Below are 25,878 nucleotides of genomic sequence, written 5' to 3'. Positions count from 1 at the left end.
GACACTTTGTTTCTGAATGAAGCTGCCGGCTGAATGAATGATTCAATGACTCAGTCATTATGACAGTGACTCGTTGCCACCTATTGATTCTTTTAAGTTCATATTTAGAGTATAATTTTATTTTAAATCATTTAATATTTCAACATGTATTTTTTCTTAATGTATACCAATTTATTATTATTTTCACAATGTCAAATCAAAATGTGTTCAACGATTTTCTCATTTAACACAATAATGACTTTAAATGATCTTGAGATAACTTCTCACCCCAAATTAGATTCATTGACTGGCAAAACGTGTAATAATTAGATACAAAGTTTTAATCACTTGACAGCCCTGAAAACCATCATCCTTTATTTAAAACACAAGAATTATGCACCGGTTGAGATGAACTCAGTCTGAACACAATAATTCTGATGAAATTTCCCAAACAAACAACTGAAACACAGCTCTTGTCTCCTGTGGTCAGACTGATTAGTCCTGAAACAGCAGCGCAGCTTTTCTGCTTACCGGCCAAAACGGGTCTTTTCATAGGCTGCCGCTGACAGACTAGCATCATTAGCATCAGCGTCTCCTTATCAACAAACACATGACGAGCGGCGACTCTAAACAGATTTCTGTTCAATTTATTCAAATAAACTTACCAAAATAAAAAATAAAAAATTTAGTTTGAAGTGAATGATGAGCAAACTTTAGATTTAATGATGAATAGCACTGCTTTTATTGAAAAAAGTCAATAAGTAAAGAATAAGTTGTCATTTGTGTGAATATCAATAATACAGTCAGTGTTTTTTTAAAAGAATGTAATACTTTTATTCAGCAAGCACAGATTAAATTGATTAAAAGTGCCAGTAAAGACATTTATAATAAGATTTCTGTCAATTAAATGCTGTTCTTCTGAACTTTCTATTCATCTGTGAATCATGAAAAATAAAATGTGTCACGGTTTCCACAAAAATATTGTGCAGCACAACTGTGTTCAACATTGATAATAATCAGAAATGTTTGTTGAGCAGTAAATCAGTATATTATTATGATTTCTGAAGATCATGTGACACTGAAGACTGGAGTAATGATGCTGAAAATACAGCTGCAGATCACAGAAATAAATTACAGTTTAACACATATTCACACAGAAAACAGCTGTTTTACATTGTAATAATATTTAATTGTTTTACTGTATTTTTGATCAAATAAATGCAGCCTTGGTGAACAGAAGAGAGTTTCAGAGACATTAACAGCAGACAGCATCTGTGATACTTTTACTGTCAAACAGCTAAAGCACAGCTCTCTAAATAAAGAACTGCAGCTAAAAATATCAAGACATGAAACGAGAAAAAGGACACACAGTCGGCCATCACGACGTCTCTCTGTCTGCAGCGCTGCACTCACTGGTTCGGTTCATTCGTGTGATGATAACACTGAGACGACACGAGGCGTGAGGACAGAAACACTGAGCCACTCTGCGTCTGAAGCGCTGCTGATACACGTGTGTGTGATTTACATGCGGCACAGACGGGTTCAGCTGACACACACACACACACACACACAGGCGTCAGACAGTATCAGCCCACTCACAAGATCACTGTGAGAAAACACTCAAGACGAGAGCTACAGGAAAACAGCACACCTCAAAAACAGAAAGAAAACGTGTGAGACGGGTGCGATGACTACATCCTATATTTGGCCTTACATTCTATTTACAAAAGCAATTATTTGATAAATTTTGAGCAAAAGTAGGTATATTTTCCTACTTCGCTGATATTATGATATAAATCTTGTCAGAGCGTGATCAGCACACAATATTATCAGAGTCCTGTCATGAGGAGGACACGTTAACCTCCATAACTTCATCTAATGGAGGAAGAGCTCTTTGCCTACATTTCTCCGGATGCTGAGTGATAAGTGATGTGATATGTTGTTGATCTGGTCTGCTATAGAGGAGACAGACAGAGGAATTACAGCCGTTACGTGAGTCTCTCTGGGTGGAGCGCGACTGAGCAAAACCACAAGCTTCAGTAAAACCAGCACAGCATATCTGAGCGTCTAGACAAACACTTTCAGTATCATTTCCCTCGGAGCAACCAGGAACTTCACATGAGCTCTGCTGCTTACAGAAAACATGAAAACACACACGTGTTATGAGCAGCAGCCGGTCTGCGGTCTGTCTAGTGTTCAGACACAAGATTCACACACCGCCCAAATGTTTCTGGGGAAAATCTCTGAGACGGACGGGAGGAGAGACTGGCTCTCAGCACAAGAACAGAAGGGAAACTTACAGAGCAACAGCAGCTTACTGGCCTGGGAAACATCACAAGCACCGAGGGAGCAGATCTGTCTGTAGCTGTTCTCAAAGAACACAGACTAGGGCTGCCACTAATGACTATTTATTTTGATTAATCTATCAACTAATTTTTTGATTAATCTAAACGATTGATTTCCAACAATTTTAATTAAAAATATTTTATTAAACGAAATGAAATCCAAATTTCTATGAAATCCAAGTGAAGTGCAGCATAGAGTGAAGCAGCAGGTGTCCATCTCTCAGTCCAGATCACTGAAATCAGTTCAGTATTATAGTGAGAGAACGACATCATATCCACCTGTTCTAGTCTAATAATAACATCATCATCAATAAATACTCTTTAAAGCAGTATTTACCACAAATATTATTTACCAGAATTTATTTAGGAGAAAAATTTAAATGTGCATTATTTCTGAAAAAATATTTTTTTAAATATAAAATCAATTCATTTGAGATGCTTTTGATTATTAAAATTTAATGGAACAATTAAAATGGAATCCAGAAAATAATGGAAAACAGAATTTGGTAAAGATACAACTGTAAAACTCAATTAATTAGACAGGCTTTTTTTTGGGTTGGTCACGTGACCCGGAGCAAGATGGACGCTTGAGACTTCGCTCCTTGCTAAACCAAGGTTTAAAGTTCTTTTTTTCGCTCAGCAAACGTCACTTAATCAGTTAATTTCTATCTCAAGTATGCCTAAACCTCCTCGTGACAAAGATTTTCCTATATTTTCGTGGCCTGGCCCGTCCACAGGGAAGAAGAAAGCGACGACTCGACTGACCGCGTGCCAAATATCAGCTATGCAAAAGATAGTGGATATGCTACAGCTGAAGGTTGACGACCTGGAGAACCGCGGGCGTCGGAAGAACTTCAAGATCGTCAATCTCCCGGAGAAAGCGGAAGGCTCCACCTCACTTGCGGACTTTCTCCAAACCACCATTCCAACTTTAGTCGGCCTACCTGCTGACTTTCCTCCTCTGGAGATTGAACGCGCCCACCGCGCTCTGGTCCCTAGCCCGGACGCGAACAAGCCACCAAGAAGTATTCTTGTGCGATTTCTCCGATACTCTCAGAAAGAAGCAGTTCTCAGGGCAGCTTTGAAGAAGTGCGACATCCTCTACAATGAATCCAGATTAAGGTTTTACTCTGAGGTCCTGCGCAAACGTCGTGAGTTTGATTCCGTGGGGAAATCGATGGCCCGTCGGAGTATGTACCGTGGCTTTGCGTACCCTGCGAGGCTTCGCTGTCTTCATAACGGGCAAATTCGTCTTTTTGATACCCCTGAATCAGCCGCCGCGTTTTTGGATTCTCTCACTTGAGGTATTTTTGCTGCTACTCTCGTTTGTTAAGGAGGATTATTGACTTGATTTACAGCGAGTCCCTTCACTACTTTCTATTTTTTTAAGACTATTTAAAGGAGCCAACCCTAATTTGTAATAACTAGGAGGTTTGATTAATCTTAAGTATACCTCCCCATTTATAATATAGTTTTTCTTTTATTCCTAAGGGACTCTCTTTTCCTTTTCCTCGTAGCGTTTATTTTTTTTTTATTATTTATTCTCTTGGTTTGGCCGTTGTCTCTGGCGACTGAATTGTTATTGTGGTCACTAATTTGAGTTTGGATTTGTATTGATTATTACGTTCGTTGACGTCATTATAGGGGGTTTTACTCTGTCGTTTGGGGACAGAGTGGGGGCAGGTACGCGCTGCAAGGTGTTCTCTGATGCTTTATGCGTTTGTTGTAAGCCAACTCTCTGTCTTTTTTCGCCAAATAAAATCGCTTTATCTTCGCGATTAATCTGCACCTTTCATGGCTGGTTCAGTTAAACGTATCACTTGGAATGTTCAAGGGATTGGACATGTAGTTACAAGGAAAAAAATTCTAACTCATTTGAAAAAACAAAGACCTGATATAGTACTGCTTCAGGAAACAAAATTATGCGACGCAGAACACTCAAAGCTAGGGAAAGACTGGGTTGGTCAAGTCTACTTTTCTTCTTAAGCCGGGCTCACACTGTGCGATTTTTAATAATCTTTTGCGATTGCTGCTTGTCACACTGTACGAACATGATCCCCATGTCAGACTGTAGGATCTCAGTTGTCTTAATGTCAGACTGTACGACAGTCAAGACGCGACAAATACAGACTGTTATTCGAGTTTAAACATCCTGCCCCTTAATAAATAAACTTTAAGTAAACTTTACGTTGTACATATATTGTTTTTTTACAAATAATGAATGGTTTGAAGTTGTCGCGCTAATTGCGTCATCAAGTTCAGTGCTCCTATTGGTTCTTGGTTTGACGGTCGTCATAGGAGATGTCCCACTGCAGGAAAGTGTCTGAAATCTTCTGACACTGCCAGAATTTAATCGGAGGAAAAAATTGATCGCAATGGCCATTAATCGGCTGTCGGTGAACATGTCAAACCAGCGATCTAGACAACCGATTTTAGCCTAGGATTATAGGAATCTTTTAGGATGTTTTAACAAATCATGGCCAAAATCGCACAGTGTGAGCCGGGCTTTACTCACAGAACAAAAGAGGGGTAGCCATTCTTATTAATAAAAATCTACCTTTTATTTTAGAATATAAAGAATCAGATCCTGAAGGGAGATTTATTATGATCACAGGATCGATCTTCAAATGCCATGTAACAATTCTCAATCTCTACGCTCCAAATTTTGATTCCCCTAACTTTATAACACAGATGATTTTACGGTTCACTCATCATTGTAAAGGCCTAGGTTTTCTAGCCGGAGACTTTAATTGTATAATGAATGCCTCTCTAGACAAATCCTCATCTGCAAACGTATCAAACCCTAAATCATCTAAGGTGCGCAATAATATATGTTCTGATTCCGGTTTGATAGACGTATGGCATCAATTAAATCCTAAAGTGAGAGATTATACATTTTTTTCCCATCCTCATAATTCATATTCCAGGCTGGACTATTTCTTTCTCCCTAAACAATTTTTGCACGCAGTTCAGACTTGTCATATTGACTCTATCGTCCTATCAGATCATGCAGCAGTACGTTTGCAAATTGATCCCGCTTTCAGTATTCCTAGAACTTCAAATTGGAGATTTAATACATCTCTTTTAAACAGTGATCATTTTTCATCTTTTGTTTCAGATAGTTTGTCTCAATTTTGGCTCGACAACAGAGATTCTCCTGTGTCTTCTGCCATAATTTGGGATGCAGCCAAAGCCACTCTACGCGGTCATCTTATTTCTTACACTTCCCACCTTAAAAGAGCCAAAGATAGTAATAGGAAAAATCTTGAAAAGGAGGTAACCAGATTGGAACAAATACATAAGCAATTCCCTACAGTTTCAAATTTAAAATGACTGGTGAATGCAAGAACTAAACTAAATATGGATCATACCTCCCATATTCAGAAGCTTCTTCTCTTTACTAAACAAAAATATTATGAATTTGGCAATAAATCTAGCCGGTTACTGGCATACCAATTAAAGAATCAAAACAATGACAGGTCAATTAATATGATACGGAATATAAATTTAGTCATAAATAGTACTTTTAAGGAATTCTATAAATCGCTATATAGTTCTGAATCAAAAGCGACGGACTCTGACATTGCTGCCTTTTTAAGTAATATTGCATTACCGTTATGCTCTGAGGAGGACCGTTTTAACCTAAATGCTCCGTTTTCAGTAGAGGAGGTTTGGGCAGCAATTCAATCCATGCCAAATGGGAAGTGCCCCGGCCCAGATGGTTTCCCATTGGAATTTTTCAAAAAATTCTGGCCCAATATCCATCCGATTTTTATGCCTGCGATCAATGATATCTGGAAAGGTGAAATCCCCCCATCGTGGAGACAGGCTTCAATTAGTTTACTCCTAAAAAAAGATAAGAATCCTCTAGATTGTTCATCTTATACTCCTTAATGTAGACTATAAGATAATGGCAAACGCTCTGGCCCGCAGATTGGAATCAGTTCTCCCTAAGGTTATAAATCCTGATCAAGCAGGCTTTGTGAAATCCAGGCATGGTTCGGATAATGTACGTCGTGCTCTTAATGCTATACATTATTTTAATACTTACAAAAAGATATCAATGATATGATCTTTGGACGCCGAAAAGGCTTTTGATCGCGTGGAGTGGCCTTTTTTGTTTTTAGTTTTGGAAAAATTTGGATTAAGCTCTAATTGTATTAATGTTATTAAGCATCTTTACTCAGACTCTATTGCCTCCGTCAACACAAATGGTCTGATGTCCGAAGGTTTTCCAGTACGAAGAGGTTGCAGACAGGGATGTCTAATATCTAATAAGTCTATCAGGACTAATCCTGATATATCTGGAATCATAATTAACGGGAAAAAACACGTCATCTCTCTGTATGCAGATGACTTCCTTTTCCTTGGCTTGGTTTAGCACTGTGTCGGGATACAAACTTAACATCGAAAAGTTTGTTTCTATGCCTTTTAATTACTCTAATAATCCCACGATACAGTTTCCTTTTGAAGTTTCTAAAAAAGGTTTTAAATATCTCGGCATTCTCCTCACTCCTGATTTGAATAATGTATTTGAAGCAAATTACTGTCCTTTAGTTCAAAAAGTTAAAGATTTAGAAAAGTGGACCCCTCTGCCAATTTCTCTTCTTGGGAGAGTTAACGTCATAAAAATGAACATACTTCCTCGACTTTTTCAAAATCTTCCATGCTATTTAGCTACATCGTTTTTTAAAACTTTGAATTCTTACATATCTCGTTATATCTGGAATAATAAGCAACAGAGAGTTGGTCTTTCTAAACTTGGTAAACCAAAGGACCTTGGGGGTCTTTCCTTACCCAATTTCCATATCCATATTTTAAATATTTAGCAACATTACACACTATTTAAAATGAAAAGTGAGATCGCAATCAACCACCCCTCTAAGAAAAGAAGAAACCTTGAAAAGGTGGAGGATGTGTGTGAAACCCAAAGGCAGCAGGACTCGAGCTGTTTGAGTTCATGTGCTTCAAGGTTTCTCTATTCTCTCAAGCAGCCTTCAACACTGAGAACAGTTATAGCGTGTCATTACAACAGCATTTCTTGAAAAATAAGCAACATGGTTTGCTAGAACACAAAAGGGAGGGTGCTGTTAGCGCTAAACAATGCCTACGGTATCATCGCTAAATGTAATGCTTTTAATACTGTTCTGACATTTCTGATCCTTCATGAACACATGCTTTGATTGAACTAACCAAACTAAAATCAACACAAGTATGAAATAAACAAAACAAGCACAAAATAAACCAAACAAATAAAAAAAACAAGTATGAAATAAACCAAACAACCAAACAAAACAAGTACAAAATAAAGAAAAACAAGGAAAAAAGCACAAAACAAATAAAAACAAAACAAATACAAACCAAAACAAGCACAAATTAAACCAAACAAATCAAAAAAACAAACCAAACGAAAAACAAGGACAAAACAACACATGCTTTGATTGAACAAACCAAACCATAAAACAACATCTGTAAGATTATACTTCTTTTGATTATTTGTTTGTCTCTATTTCTGACAACAATCACATTTCCTTTACACAATCTCACCCCAAACTATTCTTTATGGTCTGTTTTGTGCTATAAAGCTTAAGATGAAGGAATATACTACATGTAAAGTCCTCTCTAGAGAGTAACGCTAGTCTCATGGTACTGTAGATTTGCTGTACGGTAAAACCTCTGGAAATGGAGTCCAGCTTCAAACTGGAGGTGGAAGCGAGCGTTTCTCTTTGTCTCCTTTGTTCCAGCGAGTCTGTCAGCAGCCGCAGGTAAACACAGCCGAGTCAATGAGTGCAGCGCTAATAACAGCCCTCACATATTCATATGTATTTATACAGCCCAGCAACAGCAGAGCCGTCACTGTACCAAAGACATGGCCTTATTCATAAGACGCGTTTATTTACGACGACACAGGTGGCTGATTCTCGTCGGAGGAGAAGGACGCCTTGTTGAACGTCTCAAGGCTTTGCCAGCGGCGCTGGGCGGATTCTGCTATTGCTGCTTTACAGACGGAGGACAGCATGTGCTCACACAGCAGTATCAGAAACAATCTGCTGCTGATGCCACAGGCAGGATATTTTGTCTGCTGGAAATACACTGACAAGACAATCCAGACTAAAGGAGTGTCTTGATTGCATACGGGAGAGGAAAACCCGTCTAGTGCGGCTAGAACCCGTCTAAACCCAGCTCAACATTCACAGTAGAGAGGCTGAATAATTAGTTTCCATATTTAGCAGTGGTGGTTTAATTAGCATGCTGTGCTTTAGCTGTTAGACAGCTTGCACAGTAAACATTCATTCAAACTGATGTTCAAAAGTTTGTTCATTTTTTTTAAAGAAATGTATGCTTTTATTCATCAAGGATCAAGCATTAAATTGATCAGAAGTGTCAGTAAAGACATTTATAATGTTACAAAAGATTTCTATTTCAAATAAATGCTGTTCTTCTGAACTTTCTATTCATCTGTGAATCCTGAAAAATAAAATATATCAGTTTCCACAAAAATATTGAGCAGCACACCTGTGTTCAACATTGATAATAATCAGAAATGTTTGTTGAGCAGTAAATCAGTATATTATTATGATTTCTGAAGATCATGTGACACTGAAGACTGGAGTAATGATGCTGAAAATACAGCTGCAGATCACAGGAATACATTACAGTTTAACACATTATTATAATGTAAAACAGCTGTTTTCTAAGTGAATATATTTCATTGTTTTACTTTATTTTGATCAAATAAATGCAGCCTTGGTGAGCAGAAGAGACTTCATTCAGAAATATTTTTAAAAATCGTACCGACCCCAAACCTTTGAATGGTAGTGTATATGTACAGGACATTCCAATTTAGTTTCCAATTTCCAATTCAAATTCCTGTGATCTGTGGCTCATTTCAAATTCTAACTCATTAATTGAATGGAAGCCGATTCTTCACTTCTATATGTATTAGGAAGGTAAGAACAGTCATTCATGATTTCATTTTGACTTGATAAATAATTAACAATGTTTTCAATATGACAGGATGACTGGAGTGTAGCGTCTCAGTGGATCGAGCGCAGCATAGCACCGGCTTGCAAACATCTTCACAGCTCCATATCTCCAGAATGAAACACTACAGACAAAGATCTCTGATCCATCGCCCAGCGTCTGCACGGATCCTTGCACGGTTCACAGCCGTGTGTAAACACTGACTCAGTGTTTGCTCTCAATCTGCTGGAGGACGCCGGCGCTCCAAAGACAGGGCTATTTTGGGAAGAGTGAGCAAACTGAGATGGGCGCTGCCCTGAGGCGGAACCAGACAATGATTCACACCACCAAAACAAAACCTGCAGCCAAACTCAACCAGGGATTGACTGAATGTGCAGCGAGTATTACTCAAGCGCATTACTACTCCAGCGCATTACTACTCCAGCGCATTACTCCAGCGCATAACTGCTCCAGTGCATAACTGCTCCAGAGTATTACTCCAGCGCATTACTGCTCCAGTGCATAACTCCAGCGCATTACTCCAGCGCATTACTGCTCCAGAGTATTACTCCAGCGCATTACTCCAGTGCATTACTGCTCCAGAGTATTACTCCAGCGCATTACTCCAGTGCATTACTGCTCCAGAGTATTACTCCAGCGCATTACTCCAGTGCATTACTGCTCCAGAGTATTACTCCAGCGCATTACTCCATACTTTTGCTGTATTTTTGATCAAATTAAAGCAACCTTGGTGAGCAGAAGAGACTTCTTTCAGAAACATTGAAATTTCTTACTACCTCTAATTTTGTTTACAATTTTCAATTCAACTTCCCATAGTTTAATTAATACAAATTCCATCTCATGAATTAAAATTTCTTGCAATGTTTCTTTGATGCACTTCTGCATATAGTTTTCTACTTCAAATTCAGGAGTTCAATCAGAACTTAAAAAATAAAAAAAATAAATTCAACTCTTGATTGGTTCACAGCCCAATTAAACTGTTTACTGAACTTTCAAAACAAAGAACTTGATTGCAGCATCATTGAGAGTAATAGCCTGCAGTTCAGTGAGCGAGTCTGATTAAAGTGAATCAGTCAGAACGGCTCCTGAATCAGTTTAATCAGTGAAGGATTCATTATGCTGATTCACAACAGTATTTTAATACTCCTTACAATGATTCAGTGAAAACAGCAAAGCCACTAGTGAACTCGTTTGATAAATATTTCTCCAAAGACATCTGAGTACACTTCTCACTTCTCACAGAACGCTGTGCAGCCGTTCCTAACGCTTCAGCCGGTACTCCATCATTACTGAGAACCACACTCCAGTAACACAACACACAAGCAACAGCTGCCCAACGCTGGACTCAACGTGAAAACATTAAATCTGGGAGGCTTTCGTTCTCCGTGTGGATGAAGACTGGCTTCATGAAGGATCTTGCCATGGGACGATGCTCAGCTGTCAGCTCACATTCTCCTACTGGAGTCATGAACAATATACATCGCTCACATGAACACACGTCAGTTAGAGCACCGCTTCTGATTCAGATTTATGCATTTATTCTCTTGATTTTGTGTTAAAGGGATAGTTCACGCAAAACTAAACCTTTAGCATCATGTCCGTATCTCAATCCAACTTATGAATGACTTTCTTATGAAACACAAAAGATATTTTTGAAAAAAATATATATTTTTGTTCAGCCAGTGAACGTCAATGGGGTCCAAACTGACTTTCATTGAGTGGACAGAAACACGTCCTGCAGAAAAATGAAACGCATTCCCGTTTGGAACGACATGAAGCTAGTAATGAAAGTCATTTTAGGGTGAAGTATTTGGGCCATTTATTACTGATGTCCATATTTTCTCCTAGAAGAGAAGCTCACAAAACTCTTGAAATATTTATAGGGGTCATGAAATGCATTTTTTTAAATTATTTAACAATGTTTCCTGAGGTGCAATTATAAGCTTAGTATGGTTTTTAATCATAATTTAGATATAAATGGTCATTTTCTCACCTGATTTGAGCGCTCTGAAGGAAGGGGCGTGTCTGCTGTGAGACGTCAATGGAAACACCAACTGCTGTGATTGGCTAACATCTTTGCATATGAAATGAGCATGACATATGGAACTCTCTCGCAAACATTTATTGCATTTTTACTATAACAGCTGCCAAGGTTAGTTCATAAAGTTACCAAAGTTTTTTAAAATTAAGTCTTTCTTTAGCTAACCGCAGTATGGCTCTAGCGACTGAGTTCATCAGAACATGCTTCCTTGATTACATACAACAATGACACATGTTAAGGGGAAATCATTCTCCCGATTTCAAATCCGGCCATTTCAGAAGGATATAAAATAATAATTCTTATTTTAAACTGGTGAGTTAGCTTGAGTTCTGAAACTTTCAGCATGTTTTTTTTTCTATTGTGGAATAACCTCTCATATGTCTAAACATCAAGAACATTTTGATTCTCTATTTCAGGAGCCCTTTAAAGAGGCCCGATGACACAGTCTGAGAGGAATACTTTAATTACGTTAACGAATAAAACAAATCATTTCATTACTTCGTTCATGAAAAGCACGCAGAGTTCTGAGTCACTCAACTCAATAATGCTTTCAATAAACCCAATTCAATCTGATTAAAACCACATAAGCCATTTATAAATGCACAGGAATGGGGGCGACTCAAATGTCTGCAGTATCTCAGTCTCAGAAATCAAAAGGATGGAAGTGGTCTCATTTAATGCCAAACACAAAGCAAGAAAGAACAAAAACTCAAGACAATGACTACGGATTTCGAGAATCAATGGCAATTGGATGTCACATCTTTGGAGCCTTTGGCTTCAACCTCTAACGCAGTAATTGAATGATCTGCATTGAAAGCCAAGTGCTGTTCAATGTCTTTTCGGCAGAGCGGGAGAGAGCCAGCAGCCGCCAAGGCAATGCATGAGTGTAATCCAAGCACGCAGCCGAGAGTTCAATGAATCGGTGTGCTGTTTGTTCACCGTCCCTTTAGTTCTCTGGACGGCAGACAGGGGATCGATTGAAGAGCGTGTCGAGTTTTCAGAGCCAAGCTAATTCATCTTCATCTGGATGTAAATTGGTAAAGTGGTTGGGTGGGTTGGTTAGCATTCCCAACAACAAATCTTACTCGATTAGGCTCAAAAACAGAATCTGAGCCAAGACTCTACCAAACTGGGAAAAAAGGCCCAATGTGAATGAATCAAAGAGCATCCATCCGCAATGGAGCAAGCTTCATTAAACTGGATCGTTCCATTTTTGCACACTTAGCCTCAGACGATACATGCTCAAAATAGGGTTTTATGGCCACAAATTAGGAATCTGTTTCAATTTAACTAAAACAAAAGAACAAATTATCAATCATGGGAACTAATTCTTAACTCATGCTTATGATATGTTGGTTTTTTGTGGGGGTTTTTCCATATGATTCAGTACTCTGATGAATAATGCACAAAATGAAGATAATATTTACCCAATGTATTTCATGTTTAAGTTGCATAAAATGTTATGCTCTTTTTAAATTGTCCAAACACTTGTTAAAGTCACCAATAAACAAACATGGATCTCTCCTCTGAACTGTATTCACCACAGTAATGAGTGACTGATTACCATGCTGTGTGTGTGTGTGTGTGTGTGTGTGTGTGTGTGTGTGTGTGTGTGTGTGTAAGAACAAGGGGTGTGTGATATAGCCTCACAATTATATCACGATATTTCAAGAATATTTGTGATAATGATATTTATGACGATATACAACCAAATATGGAACAATGTTTTATTGGTGATTGCAGCTGGCAGGCAGCAACATTCATTAGTGCAAACACAATGAGCTACAGTCCTAATTCCAAGTGTAAATCTACCGCAGCGTTATAGTGCAATAATAGTGACCAATGTTGGGCACGTTACTTTAAAACAGTAATTAGTTATAGTTACTAGTTACTTCTCACAAATAGTAACTGAGTTACATCATTATAAAAGTGACCAATCACCAGGGAAAGTAGCTAATTGCATTGCTTTTTTTAATGTTCAAATGTGTCAAATAACTTGGATGCCCCCAATATTAAATGTTAAATGAATTAAATGGATACTACATGGAATAAATTCAGATTTTTAAACATTGCACACTAATACAAAATAACAATTTAAAATACTTATTTAACACTGATCACTTTTTAACATTCTAGCAGACATTATACCAACAAAGCACAATTTACTTAAAATTAATAAGTTAGTAAAATAATATTTTGTGGCCATTTTTGAGACCCCCTTCTTGAAAATAAATGCAGCCTTGCATAAATTATTTTAAAACATTAGAAAATATCACAGATCCCAATTTGAACAGTGTGTGAACGTTATAATAAATGTATTAATAGAGCTGTTGTAATTATTATCATTATTATTGTCTTACGTTTTAATTTTATTTAACAGAACAACAGTAATATTACAATACTAACATTTCTGAATGTCGCTGGAGCTTTTATTTTGACGGAAACACGCAGGAAGTCCTCAGTGCTTCTTTTTGTTGACAGCACAGCAGCAGATTTATAAATTATTCTCATTACTAATTTGGGAAGATGCACGTATCACATTGTCACATGCCTTGTAAAAAATTCATAAAAGTGTTACTGAGCAGCAGTTTCAGCGCAGATTTCCCTCGCGGTCTGGACTTTGAACCCTGGCTAACTGTTTGATTTTAATCATCATTAATCTTCTCATCGGAGACATGAGGTGCAGCGCTAAACAGTCTCTCGCTGTCGGTGCTGGGAATGATTTTTGTGTCTTTCTCAGACCGTTTTAAACATATATCACAATATGACACTTTTTAATCATGTAAAAATATATACTGGTATTATCGTGGACGGTATGATATGCACACCCCGAGTTAGAACTGAAGAATACTATGGTATTACTGTGGTCCATGCCTACAAACCACCATATTTACATGGTACAAGTCCAAACAGCAGCATGACATGGTAATATTGGTCATATTAAAGGGGTCCTATTATGCTTTTTCACTTTTTGAATTTTAGTCAGCGTATGTTTGCATATAATGTTCTACAAAGTTACAAATCTCAAAGTCCACTCCAAAGGGAGATATTTCGTTTAAAAAAAATCCCTTTTCAAGAACTACAACGAATGGCTCGTTTGGACTACAAAGTTGTTTTCCTGTATTTGTGACATCACAAATTGTAAATCCCGCCTACGGAAATTTGAATGGTTGGGCGGTGGGGAGAACGCTTGGTTGAGCTCGGCACGCTTCAGAATCAAACCCGTGGCTGGTGTTTTTATATCACTGTATTTCTGAAGGAAACCCACTGTCTTCAGTACATTTTGGATGTCATTTTCATTTCATCTTGCATGTAATGTCTGATAAAGCAGTGTTTGTGAGCGGAGCTCTGTTTTGTGTTACCGGGAAACCTCGCTCTCTCCCGCTCCAACAGCGCCTCCTGCTGGCAGAGAAGTAATATGCATATATATGCGGCCACAAATGGTGTAAGTCTGTGGGACTGTGGTATTAATAAATTCAACTGTGTAACAGTTTCACTGTGATTCATGCAATAATGTTAGAATTAAAGAACAATAAACATAATACATATTACCGCTGCACTTATCTGTACATAGTCATGCAGTAATATTTAAGCTGTTGTTGAAGTGATTTAGCCAAAAACAAAAACAACAACAATAACATTACCACTTTAATATGTCTGGCAATATCCGTGTGTGCAAAGGTTCTGCGCGATCCTCAATACTGATATAGCAGTACTGAAACGCCGTTCACCAATCACAAAGCATTGGGACAGCTAACCAATCACAACACATTTCGCTTTTTGGAAGGCCTTCATCAAACCCGCAACTAATCGAGCTGTTTGTGTCAGGCTGGGAGAAGGGTATTGTAATAATCTAAATTATGTGAAAAATAATGCGATTTTCGAACCACCGAGCATGAGAGCATATTCTAGTACACCCCTAAAACAAAATCAAGACTTTGTAAAAGAGCATAATAGGACCCTTTTAATTCTGCAGTGCAAGTTAAGACGGATTCTTTTGCTGCTATTATTTGGTTATAACTGATGGCGAAACACTCACGCAGGTACTGAGACCAGCTGTTTCTATCATGAAGACACACTGTGGTAAACACCAGAGCAGACCGTGAGCAAATAAACACGCGATGAAGCTGCAGACCAGACTGAAATCAACACAAGACACACCAGTGTAAAACACAAGAGTTCAGGGTCTGTCCTGATGACCTGGATCTCAAGAGAGCTCGCGGCTCTTCCTGTTTCAACTGCTAAATATTGTCTATTATAACATATACTGCTTAGTTATGAAATAGAGTGACATTTAAAGTAACTATTGTCATTTTAATGCAGACATCAGATACAAAATTCACTTTAACATGGTGTTTGAAGTGAAATGTGTTGGCAGTGTGTGTACACATCCACCCTATAATGATACAAATCCACCCAGTGCTTTTTGGTTTTTTTTTAATCCCCACAATGTCTCAGATCAAGCCGTTCACATATTCTTGGCAAATTGATGTCACACTGGCAGGCCCCTCCCACAATAGTTGATTGACACTGGTGTTTCACCTTAGCCCCGCCCTGAGTGATCTGTCATCAGTCCGTCATTGTTTCTCCGCAGAAGACAAGAACGACTCCTAAGCGATTGAGCTGTTTAGTTGCTGGATGTAATGCTGTGTGACGTCACACAGACAGGGATCTGAGAACGCTTGATATGAGAAAGGGGAAGTGATTTAACGAGATTAAAAAAAAAAAACACTGGGTGGATTTGTATCATTATAGGGTAGTTGTGTACACACACTGCCAACACATTTCACTTCAAACTATTTGTAAAAGTGCATGTTGCATCCGGTGACCCCTTTAAAAGATTGCCATCTCGAATCAAACACCCACACGATCTAATTCCTATATGACAACGATTCGCCCGTGTCTATTAAACCTTTGAAAAAAATCATACCGGAACATTCAAGTCTGCGTTCGCGCTGTCGCTGACACACAGAGCAGACATTTACCATGTTACAGTCTTTTCATATTCATATTATCACAGAAATACTGGGAATACAGCTTTTAGCTCGGATAGAAACACCGATGTCTACGGTAGCGATCACAATAGAGCAAGTCATCTTTTGAGAGTAACTGGTGCTTCAATAACGTTTGTGTCGAATGCATTGTTTCGCCAGTAGATGGCAACAAGTGACTGTAAAAAAATGGATTTGTCATCGAATCATTCATTCAAGAGATTCGTTCAAAAACACTGATTCATCCAGTAATGAAACAAGTGAAGTATTTATGAGTGAGTCACTGAATCATTCACACCACTTTTTCATCATTTTAATATTAAAAATTGGTGTATTAAAAATATATTTTAAATACATATATATTAAAATGTTTAATAAATTCATTCAAATTAAACACTTTTAAATAGACTGCAGCAATTAATATTTTGTCACATCATTTTTAGTTCAGAATCCAATTAGACAAAAAAAAAATCATGATCCTCACTTTATCCAGAATGGTGCAGCTCTACATCTCACAGACCTGCCTTTAAAGTGAAGGTTGTAAATGCTGTGAGTCTAGCCAAGGCTAACAGTGCCCAGACGCCAAACGGCACAAACACAGCGCTCCAGAGCCAGATGGAGTGATTTAACAGAGGAAAGCGAGCTTCGCATCATGTGGGTTCTTCATCAAAGAAAGCCTCTCCGCGCAGCTCGTCGCGCTCACCTTCCTTCCGCGTGCGTCAGAATTAATTACACTGCGTTTCCTGGCAACCACGATCCCTGCACGAGCGTCACACACAGAAAACTAGCGTTTGAGACGCACCCTTCCCCCTTCAGTCCGGTCCAGCAGCGCACAGGAGCCCAGAGTCATTTCCATAGGTCAGCGCTCGCCCCTAACCCCTATCCGCCCATTACTGCCAGGCTTTTGTCCTCCACAGATGTGGGTTAGGGTGCGAGGATCTCAGATGGACCCCATCAACCTCCACCTCCCCCACAAAGCCTTCTGCTATTCGTGTCTTTGTCTGAACATGATAAAGAATCGCACTCTTGGTAAGGACGGCTCTCCCATATGCATTCATTCACACCCAAATCACAAAAAAACGCTTGCATTTTATAGTAGGTTCACAATGGATGAGAGTATGGTAAACGTGTTAAACCGAGCTGAAAATGCTAGAATGTTATTAGCAGAAAGCGTTAGTTAATTACCAAACATATGCAAAGCTGTGCAATACATATTTCTGAACCATTAGCGGCACCAAACAGAACTACATCTATCTGTTTGAGTGACTCTAATTGTTAATTATGAGCATTTCTGTTCATCTAATGCAGGAATCAGTGACGCCAGAGAAGAAAAACACAACTCCGATCAGGCTCTCTTTGTTCCTTCCTATGAAAGTCAATGGCTACCGTCAACTGTTTGGTTCCCAACATTCTTCTAAATATCTTCTTTTATGTTCAACAGATGAAGAAATGACATGAGCGTGAGTAAATGACAGGTGATCTGTCCTTTTAAAGACATTTTTTTTAATGCATGTGGGACAAATAATTGGGGAGAACTGCTTCAGGAAAGAAGGCCACTGAAAGCTGGCGACACGAATGCACTCTATAAACGAGCACAAGAGTGCGTTTCCAAATTGTGTGAGTCTATCCGAGCATGCATGTGTGTCGCAGGCTGCAGGTGCGAAACAGCTACACACAGAAAACCTCCCAATGAGCAACAGAGAGACGGAGGAACGAGTCCTCTTTAGCAATACATTATCTGGTTTATTTAAAAGATGCATTTTGTGAGGAAACAGACGACTCTGACACAGATGCTATTATATATAATCGACTCACAGGTCATTAGCAAAGTCTCCACTGTTTTGCTAACGAGTCTACTGTGTTTTAGACTGTGTTTGGGGATGTTGCACTCATAAAGACAGAAACCAGTCAGATCATAGTCCTTATCTGTCAGTTTGACTGAATGAGCTGCACATGTTCTGTTTCAGGAGAATAACATAACGCTCGGTACTTTACTGTGACATGATTCAACAAGAACATCTACAAATATTTTTTCAGTCGCTGCATCTTTCCTTTGATTATTTTCATTTTTATATTTCACTGTAACAATATGAATAAAGACAGCATATACTGCTCATTTGTGAATATTTCACTCAATGCAGTAAGAATCTCTGGGTTTCTCCTCAAATCCTCTCGTCTCTTTCCAGGTTTGTTTTCACGTGGATGCTTTAAAAAGTAATTCTCTCCCTATTAGCAGTCTGAATGTTTCTAAAGCAGGGAAACGATGATTATCAGATCAGTGAAATATTATCATTCAATGTTAAAGGTAATGAAGATTTTGGATTCAGGTGATTTATGTTACATAATCCAGACATACTGTATATTACTAAAGTGATATTTACCACGTCTGTAATAGAATCCTGCAGACGAGTTTTGGGGGTTATTAATGTTTTGTTGCAGTAATTTATTACACAGTTAAATATCCTTTTAATGCTGGATGGTTGAAGCATGAGCAGAATAATGAAACCTCATTGTGTTCAGTTTTTGAAAATACTTAAGTGTTCACAGAGCAAATCTTTCACTGATTGTTTACAGTTTAATGGAACTTACTCTCCTAATTTGTGCAAAAAGCATCATGGGACATAGGTAGATATTACACGAGTGAAGAGTCTGATGCCTGGACACAAGAAAGATGACTGTTTATAAGATGCCAAATCGGACCAAAGTGTTGTTTTTACTGACAGTGACCCAGTTCTGAGCGGCTGGAGATCACAGGGGAACATCTTCCTCCGTTTCCCTGAGACGTCTTGACCACGGCCTGTCCAGGAGCAGTCTGACTGAGACGGCTTTTCTAGGACACACCAAAACCCGACTGAAGCTGACGCGCTAATAAGCCTTCAGAGAGCATGGCCAGTAAAGTGCCAAAGACGATGCTTAAACACCAACTTTCCTGGCAGACTTTCTCTCTGCTAATTGCTAGCGTGTCAGAGCACATGACGGACTGTTCTTTATAAATACCCGGCGCTCCAGGCTCCTCTGAGGCACGCGGAGGCCATAAACCTGCCGACCGGACGGGCAGCGTCTCCAAAACGAGCTGCAGGATGGAGGAGGAGAACGCCGTAAAACCCTCTTTCAGATCAGCAGTAAAACTAATGAGAGAGCACAAAAGCTTCAGATTCTGGAGCGCACCAGACGGACACTTGTTCTCTTTCACAGAGACAGACTCATTTGAGCCTCTTAAATTGGTTAGTTAACCCAAAAAACTAAATCCGGTCATCATTTTCTCATGTCATTACAAACGGAAGACTGATTCTGAAAGTCAGTATTTAAAAACACGGTTCAGTGTTTAACTTCAGCAAATTTCAAAATAAATATGTGACAGTGTTGAAGTAAATGCAGGATGCTGTTGAGATAAAAATAAAAGACAAATAAAGCACCATATTCCAAATTTTCTGATGTTGTATGTGTCACGAATCTGGTCCATGCTCTCCCGATTAACCACCACTAGAGGTCACACGTTCACCACTATGAATTTTTCACTCACAACACATTGGACTCAATTTCCCATAATCCTTTTCACTGACGACATGCACAGCTGTTCACTATTTCGCCCACACCTGATCACCATTTCTCAATCAGTATCACACTATTTAACCTGGGACTTCCTCTTGCTCTTGGCCGAGTATTGTTAGCATTTATCACTCACCAAGCGATAGCAACTTTACAGAGTCATAGTCCTAGTCCTGCCGTGTCTGACCCTGTCCGTGTTTACTGGATTTACCCTTAGCCTCTGCCGTTTGGACTCTGTTCGCTCCCCGTTTGGACTTTTGCTCTCGCTTTTGGATTATCTCTCTGCCTTGCCCTTTGGATACTGTTCGCTGATCGTCGACCCACGCTTGTTCCACGGATTGCTTTGTCTTGCCCTTGCCATACCTGTTTGCCACTGTCTGACCCTGCCTGTTTCTGACCATGTTTTATAATAAAGCTTTGCATATGGAGCCGCACGTCTCACGTCTCGTCAGCCCCGTAACAGTATGATAGCTTTGTGTTGGGAACAATAAATATTTAAAGGTGTTATTTACCAGTTGTGACATCAGTGATTCTGGTTGTGGGGTCTCTCTTGACCAATCGTGAGCAGGAGAGTGAGATTTGTGAGCTGCGGTGAAATGGGAAGCTTTTCAGTGGAATAATGACTTGAAACTTCAGGAGAAATACTGAATATTTACTGCAGGAGTCATATGAGCCGCTTGATTACTGCTCATTTCTGAAGAACAACAGCATCGGTCTCAATACACTGGATTCAACAGTTTGGGGGTCGGTAAGAGCATTTAATGTTTCTAAAAGACATCTTCACTTTTTTTTCTTTTTTTTTTAAATACAGTAAAAACAGTAAACTATTACAGTTTTCTGTGTGAATATGTATTAAACTGTAATTTATTTCTGTGATCTGCAGCTGTATTTTCAGCATCATTACTCCAGTCTTCAGTGTCACATGATCTTCAGAAATCATAATAATATACTGATTTACTGCTTACACTGACAAAAAGTAGTTTTTTTATTTTGCAAGTTTCTACACACATTTAAGTCAAAAATTAAGTACGGAATTAAGTAAAATCTGCTAAGTAACTAAGTTATGTAAAATTAGCAAAGAAAATAAATACATTTAATGTGGCCAGTTAAGTAGAAATGACTCCTCAAACCCTTAATTATTTAAAGTTTACCCTGCAATACTCAACTACATTTCACCTAGTCACGGTTTGTAAACTTTACTCAAACAACATAGCACTGAACAAAATGCCAATAAAGCATGTGGGTAACTTACAATCACGTATGTGTTACGTTGGTGCTTGCTGAGGAAGCGCACGACAGAAGATAAACTAAATAAAGTCTTTTAATGAGAAGTTGAAACAGAGAACGTCCAGAAGCAAGGGATAGCAAACACACGACTCAAACTAATAGCAGACAAAGGACTTGATGAGAACACAGGCTTTAAATACTCAACGTAATGATGGGGAAACAGAAACAGGTGTGGAGCTAATTAACTAATCAGGGGAACTAAGGAAAACTAGGTCAAAGGAAGACATGGGCTGTATCCGACATCGCCCCTATACCCTCATACAGTATTCCCTACATTAGTCCACTCATACAGTTCACTTGAAGGAGAGAATGAAATCGAGTGAATTCAGACACTGAGTGCACAGGAAGGACTGCCGCTTTTGCATAGTTTGCTTGCTGTTTAATAATCATTTGATACGGGCAGCTCCAGCAGTAAGATTGAAGGATTTATCTTGAACTCTGTCACAGAAATTATGTATAAACCCTAATAGTCCATTTACAACTAATTGTGTACCTGTGTTGTATTACGCCGTGGACGAGCGCTTCTAAAATGAATGAATGGATGATTCAGCTGCGGGTCCATCTTCTGGTGAGACGCTTCGGCGCGTGACTCGCAGTGCATTCTGGGGATTCTCCAGCCGTTGAGTGTACATCGGTTGTACACTCGTTTTTGCAGTGCATTGTGGGATTGAATGAGTGCACTCGAGAACATCCACTATGGTTTCGAACACCATTTAAAATGGCTGTCCCCTCAAACAGTGCATCTGAGGGTATAGGGGGCGATTTCAGACTAAAACAGATCAACATGTAACAGTATAAGCTCATTATTCTTTTTAAGGTAAGAAGTTTACTCAATATAGTTCTTAACTGATAAACACAGAGACCTGAACACTTGGCACATGACTAGAGTTGGAGTATGAATGGGTCATTCTGAGTAAGAAATGAACTCCAGATGTCACTTAACCTAACAACAAAAGCAACCATACAACTGTGTAAATGCATCTCGAAAACAGCACAAACAAATGTATCTTATTAATTATTCATGCATGATGGGAACAGCGGGATCATGACTTTGATATTTACTTAAACAATCTTTGTAAAAATAACAAACAATTCCAAGTAAAGTATACTTATGTTCAAACTTTAAATTCTACAAGCTTAACTTGAGTACTAATGTTGAATTTACTGCCTGAACTAAACTCTTTAATGTAGAAATTACATGTGTTTTTCGGTAGTATTTACTTCACTACAAAATCATAGGAAACATTTCTGATTATTATCAATGTTGAACACAGGTGTGCTGCTCAATATTTCTGTGGAAACCGTGATATATTTTATTTTTCAGGATTCACAGATGAATAGAAAGTTCAGAAGAACAACATTTATTTGAAATATAAATCTTTTGTAATATTATAAATGACTTCACTGACACTTTTGATCAATTGAATGCATCCTTGGTGAATGAAAATGTATGAATTTTCTAATGTCAAATTTCAGCATTTCCAGAAGAGGAAATTTAAGAGGTTTGCAATGACATGAAAATGACTAAATGGTTATTGCTGGATGAACTAATGCTTAAGCTGTTGTGTATGCATGCATTTCTACACACTGTATTGATATGTTGACAGAGCAAGCTGCAGAAATGCTTGATTTATGTGCTTTGACAGAGGCCATTAATCATCATCTCCTATTGCATCCAAACCACAAATCCCACAGTCTGACCGTCCGTATAATAACATGCTGTAAAGCGATACGGGATTCCTCCGACAGGTACGGCTGGCCGATCGAACACGGAAGCTGAGAGCGCTGCGGTCTGCAGGGAAGGGCCTCCGTTTCATCCCAAAGGTTTTGAAAGTCATAGCTGACTCTGAGGTAATGACTTGAGATGAAACACAGGAACCCAAGCAGGGCACTTAACCCAAATTACTTCAGTAAATACAGACAACAAATGGACCGCATGAGAGCAGCTCTTCTGTTTTTTCATAATGGTGTCAGTAGTGCAACGCTTTAATAAAACCGCCTCTTACTCTGGTATCAGTTTGAGAAGAGCTCTTCAGAAGATGTAAATGTGCCTGTTATTAACTATGAATAATGCCAAATTCAACTCCCAGAGACGCTGCTTAAAACCAAATCGTCACCCATAACCGTAGTCTATTACTTTAAAATGAAAGCCTGAAAACTCTATTACTTTGTCACTTTAAAAAGCTGAAAGTCAAGTCTAACATAAAGTGCTCCAGATATACTGTAGCCACGGAGTGTTTTATTTGTTTCCCTGAGCCAGCTATACGTTTAAAAGCCACCATCGCTGCAAAATACTGCTTCTGCCAAAAGCAAGGCCATCTGAACGCATCGCTACCTCTCCATTCACTCACAGCTGCCACTAATGCAGCTTCTCAAATTAGTGTTGGTTCTTTAAACCGGGACAACAGGCAGTTTGGGGTCACAAAAATACTTCAGATTCCCGTCCCAAAGGCAACATTATTGTAGTGAGCGTGCATCAGATGCCTGCTCTAGAGATGAGCCTCTGAGCTGGGCTTTAAATCAGTGTCTCAGGATGAATCTGCAGAGGAGGCCTCAATACATATTAGTCACGCATCTGGAGCCAAACTGACTGAGAGACAGACGCTCAGGTGATGGGCTTGTAAAGACAGACATGCTTTCACTCTATCGTATATTAAGAGGATACAATCCCATCTATTTCATCCTGGAAGTGCATGATTCGGCTTCAAGGCCAGTTCAATCGGTGACACTTGGCAAACATTTTGACCCTTTTTTCTGTTTAAAAAAAATAAACAATCTGAGATACAATTCTAACTCTATTACTTTGTCACTTTGAGAGCTGAACCTGTTGGATGCAATGGATGCAGAGTCTGTATTGATGGTAAATTTGTAGAAATTAATGAACATTTATTTATTTTGTCATTTACAATAAAACTAAGTTGCATCTTAAAAAATATGATAATATTGTACAATTACGATATACAAAAAAATCTATTTAGCACCTTCGTAAATGAAAAACAAAATTAAGAAAAAATATACAGGTGCACAGTCTTCATTACTCATCATTTTGTAGAAATAAAAGTAAAAAAATCTTGTAGAAAAGGTGCATTGCCATCTTACTCCAACCAAAGTGCCATGAACACACCTGACTGAACTCGTAAATACTAACCCCCCAGGAGAACATTATCTTTAGTTAACGGTCCTGTTGTGGGCCTTAACCTCCTCCATTTTTGCTTTTTTAACTAAGAGAGGAAAAAGTTGTTTATTTGTGTGGTAATCAACATTGATGGAGTTTGATCGCACTGATTGATAAGGTGCTTTTTACAATACTGAACATGACGGACTGTAAGCATCACGGCTCTCCTGATGCATGATTCATACACAGCTGATTTACTGAAGGGGACACACTCAATCCTGACTATAATCACTGTGCCACACACAGCAGTGCTCTTCTACTCAAAACTGCTTGTGATCAACCGATTGAAAAGCCACACAGGGCATCACAGGTACATTTAAAAATACTTCTACAAATAGGCACTGTGGTGCAAATGACAATATCATGCCATACCAACAACAAACAGAGAAAAGCCTGTTGTCAGGGATGCTGTCTGGTTAGTCAGCACTCGATTATTTGAGACACACAAACATCTGCCTTCATGCTGTTTACTTCACTATTATTAACAGTTTATTACACAGTTATAAACGACAGCACATAAATCACTATTCTTAACATGTTTATACGCTATAATACAAATCCGACAGCCATTACCAGTTATCCAGCTTTATTTTATTTATAGATTCAGAAGTGTAAACAAGTTAACATTAGCCACACAGCTAACAGCTAATACTGTATACAAAACTCAAACGAGGTGACCAAACACTTTATAAATACAACAAATGAGACGAGCTTATGATCAAACACAATAATCACCTACAATCATCTCCAGCAATAACCACGTGAATCCTCCACACACACACACACACACACACACACACACACACACACGGATCCGAGCGCAATCAGGTGTGGTTTAAAGGACTTTCTTCTCTTCCGCGACGGAATAAAGGAGATTGTGCTGACAGCATCTCTCTGTCTGTCTCTGACCTGCGCCATCTTTGCAGAAACACTCTCTTTGGGCTGCAGTTGCTTGCAAACAAAGAGCAGCCCTCCTCTGGCCCCAGACGAGCACACACACGCACACACACACACACACACACACACAGACAGAGCTGCTCGTACCTTCTGTGTGCTGGATCCTGGATCCAAAGAACAGCGCTAAAAACACGAGACGACACGGTATAGCATCCATCCTCATCCTCCGCGCTCGCGCTTCTTCTGCGAGACTCCAGCAGTTGAGAGAGAGAGAGAGAGGAAGAGCAGCGGCGCGCTGATTGGCTGGACGCAGCCCCCCGAGCCCCGCCCAGCGGAGTAAACGCGACGCGACGCGTCTGGAGCTCAGCTGAGAATAACACGCGTTCATCGCGTAACACATTCCTGTCTTCCTCTGTCTGAGTGCTTTGGCCACGCTCGCCTCTCCTTCCTCTTTACAATATCATAGAAATATGTCTGAACTGGACATATAACAAAAACAAAGACTCCTGACTGGAGAAACACTTCCTGACTAAACTTGACTATATATATAGATATAGACAGATAGACAGACAGGCAGACAGACAGACAGACAGACAGACAGACAGACAGACAGACAGGCAGACAGACGGA

The 25,878-nt window shown here is 39.1% G+C and overlaps 1 protein-coding gene across 1 annotated transcript in view; it reads right to left on the bottom strand.

The window, feature by feature from the left end:
- Positions 1-25,489, bottom strand: part of LOC306863107 (TGF-beta receptor type-1-like) — a 61,049-nt gene extending 35,560 nt beyond the window's left edge. The window contains exon 1 of the mRNA XM_079406290.1: positions 25,396-25,489. Within this exon, the coding sequence (XP_079262416.1) occupies positions 25,396-25,471 (76 nt within the window). The 5' untranslated portion in view covers positions 25,472-25,489. The remainder of the gene's footprint in view (positions 1-25,395) is intronic.
- Between the last annotated feature and the right edge of the window lie 389 nt (positions 25,490-25,878).

The sequence above is a fragment of the Barbus barbus genome, assembly GCF_936440315.1.
Source record: "Barbus barbus genome assembly, chromosome: 44".
NCBI lineage: Eukaryota > Metazoa > Chordata > Actinopteri > Cypriniformes > Cyprinidae > Barbus > Barbus barbus.
The sequence above is the reverse complement of the archived record's forward strand: the minus strand, read 5'-3'. Positions and strand labels throughout refer to the sequence as shown.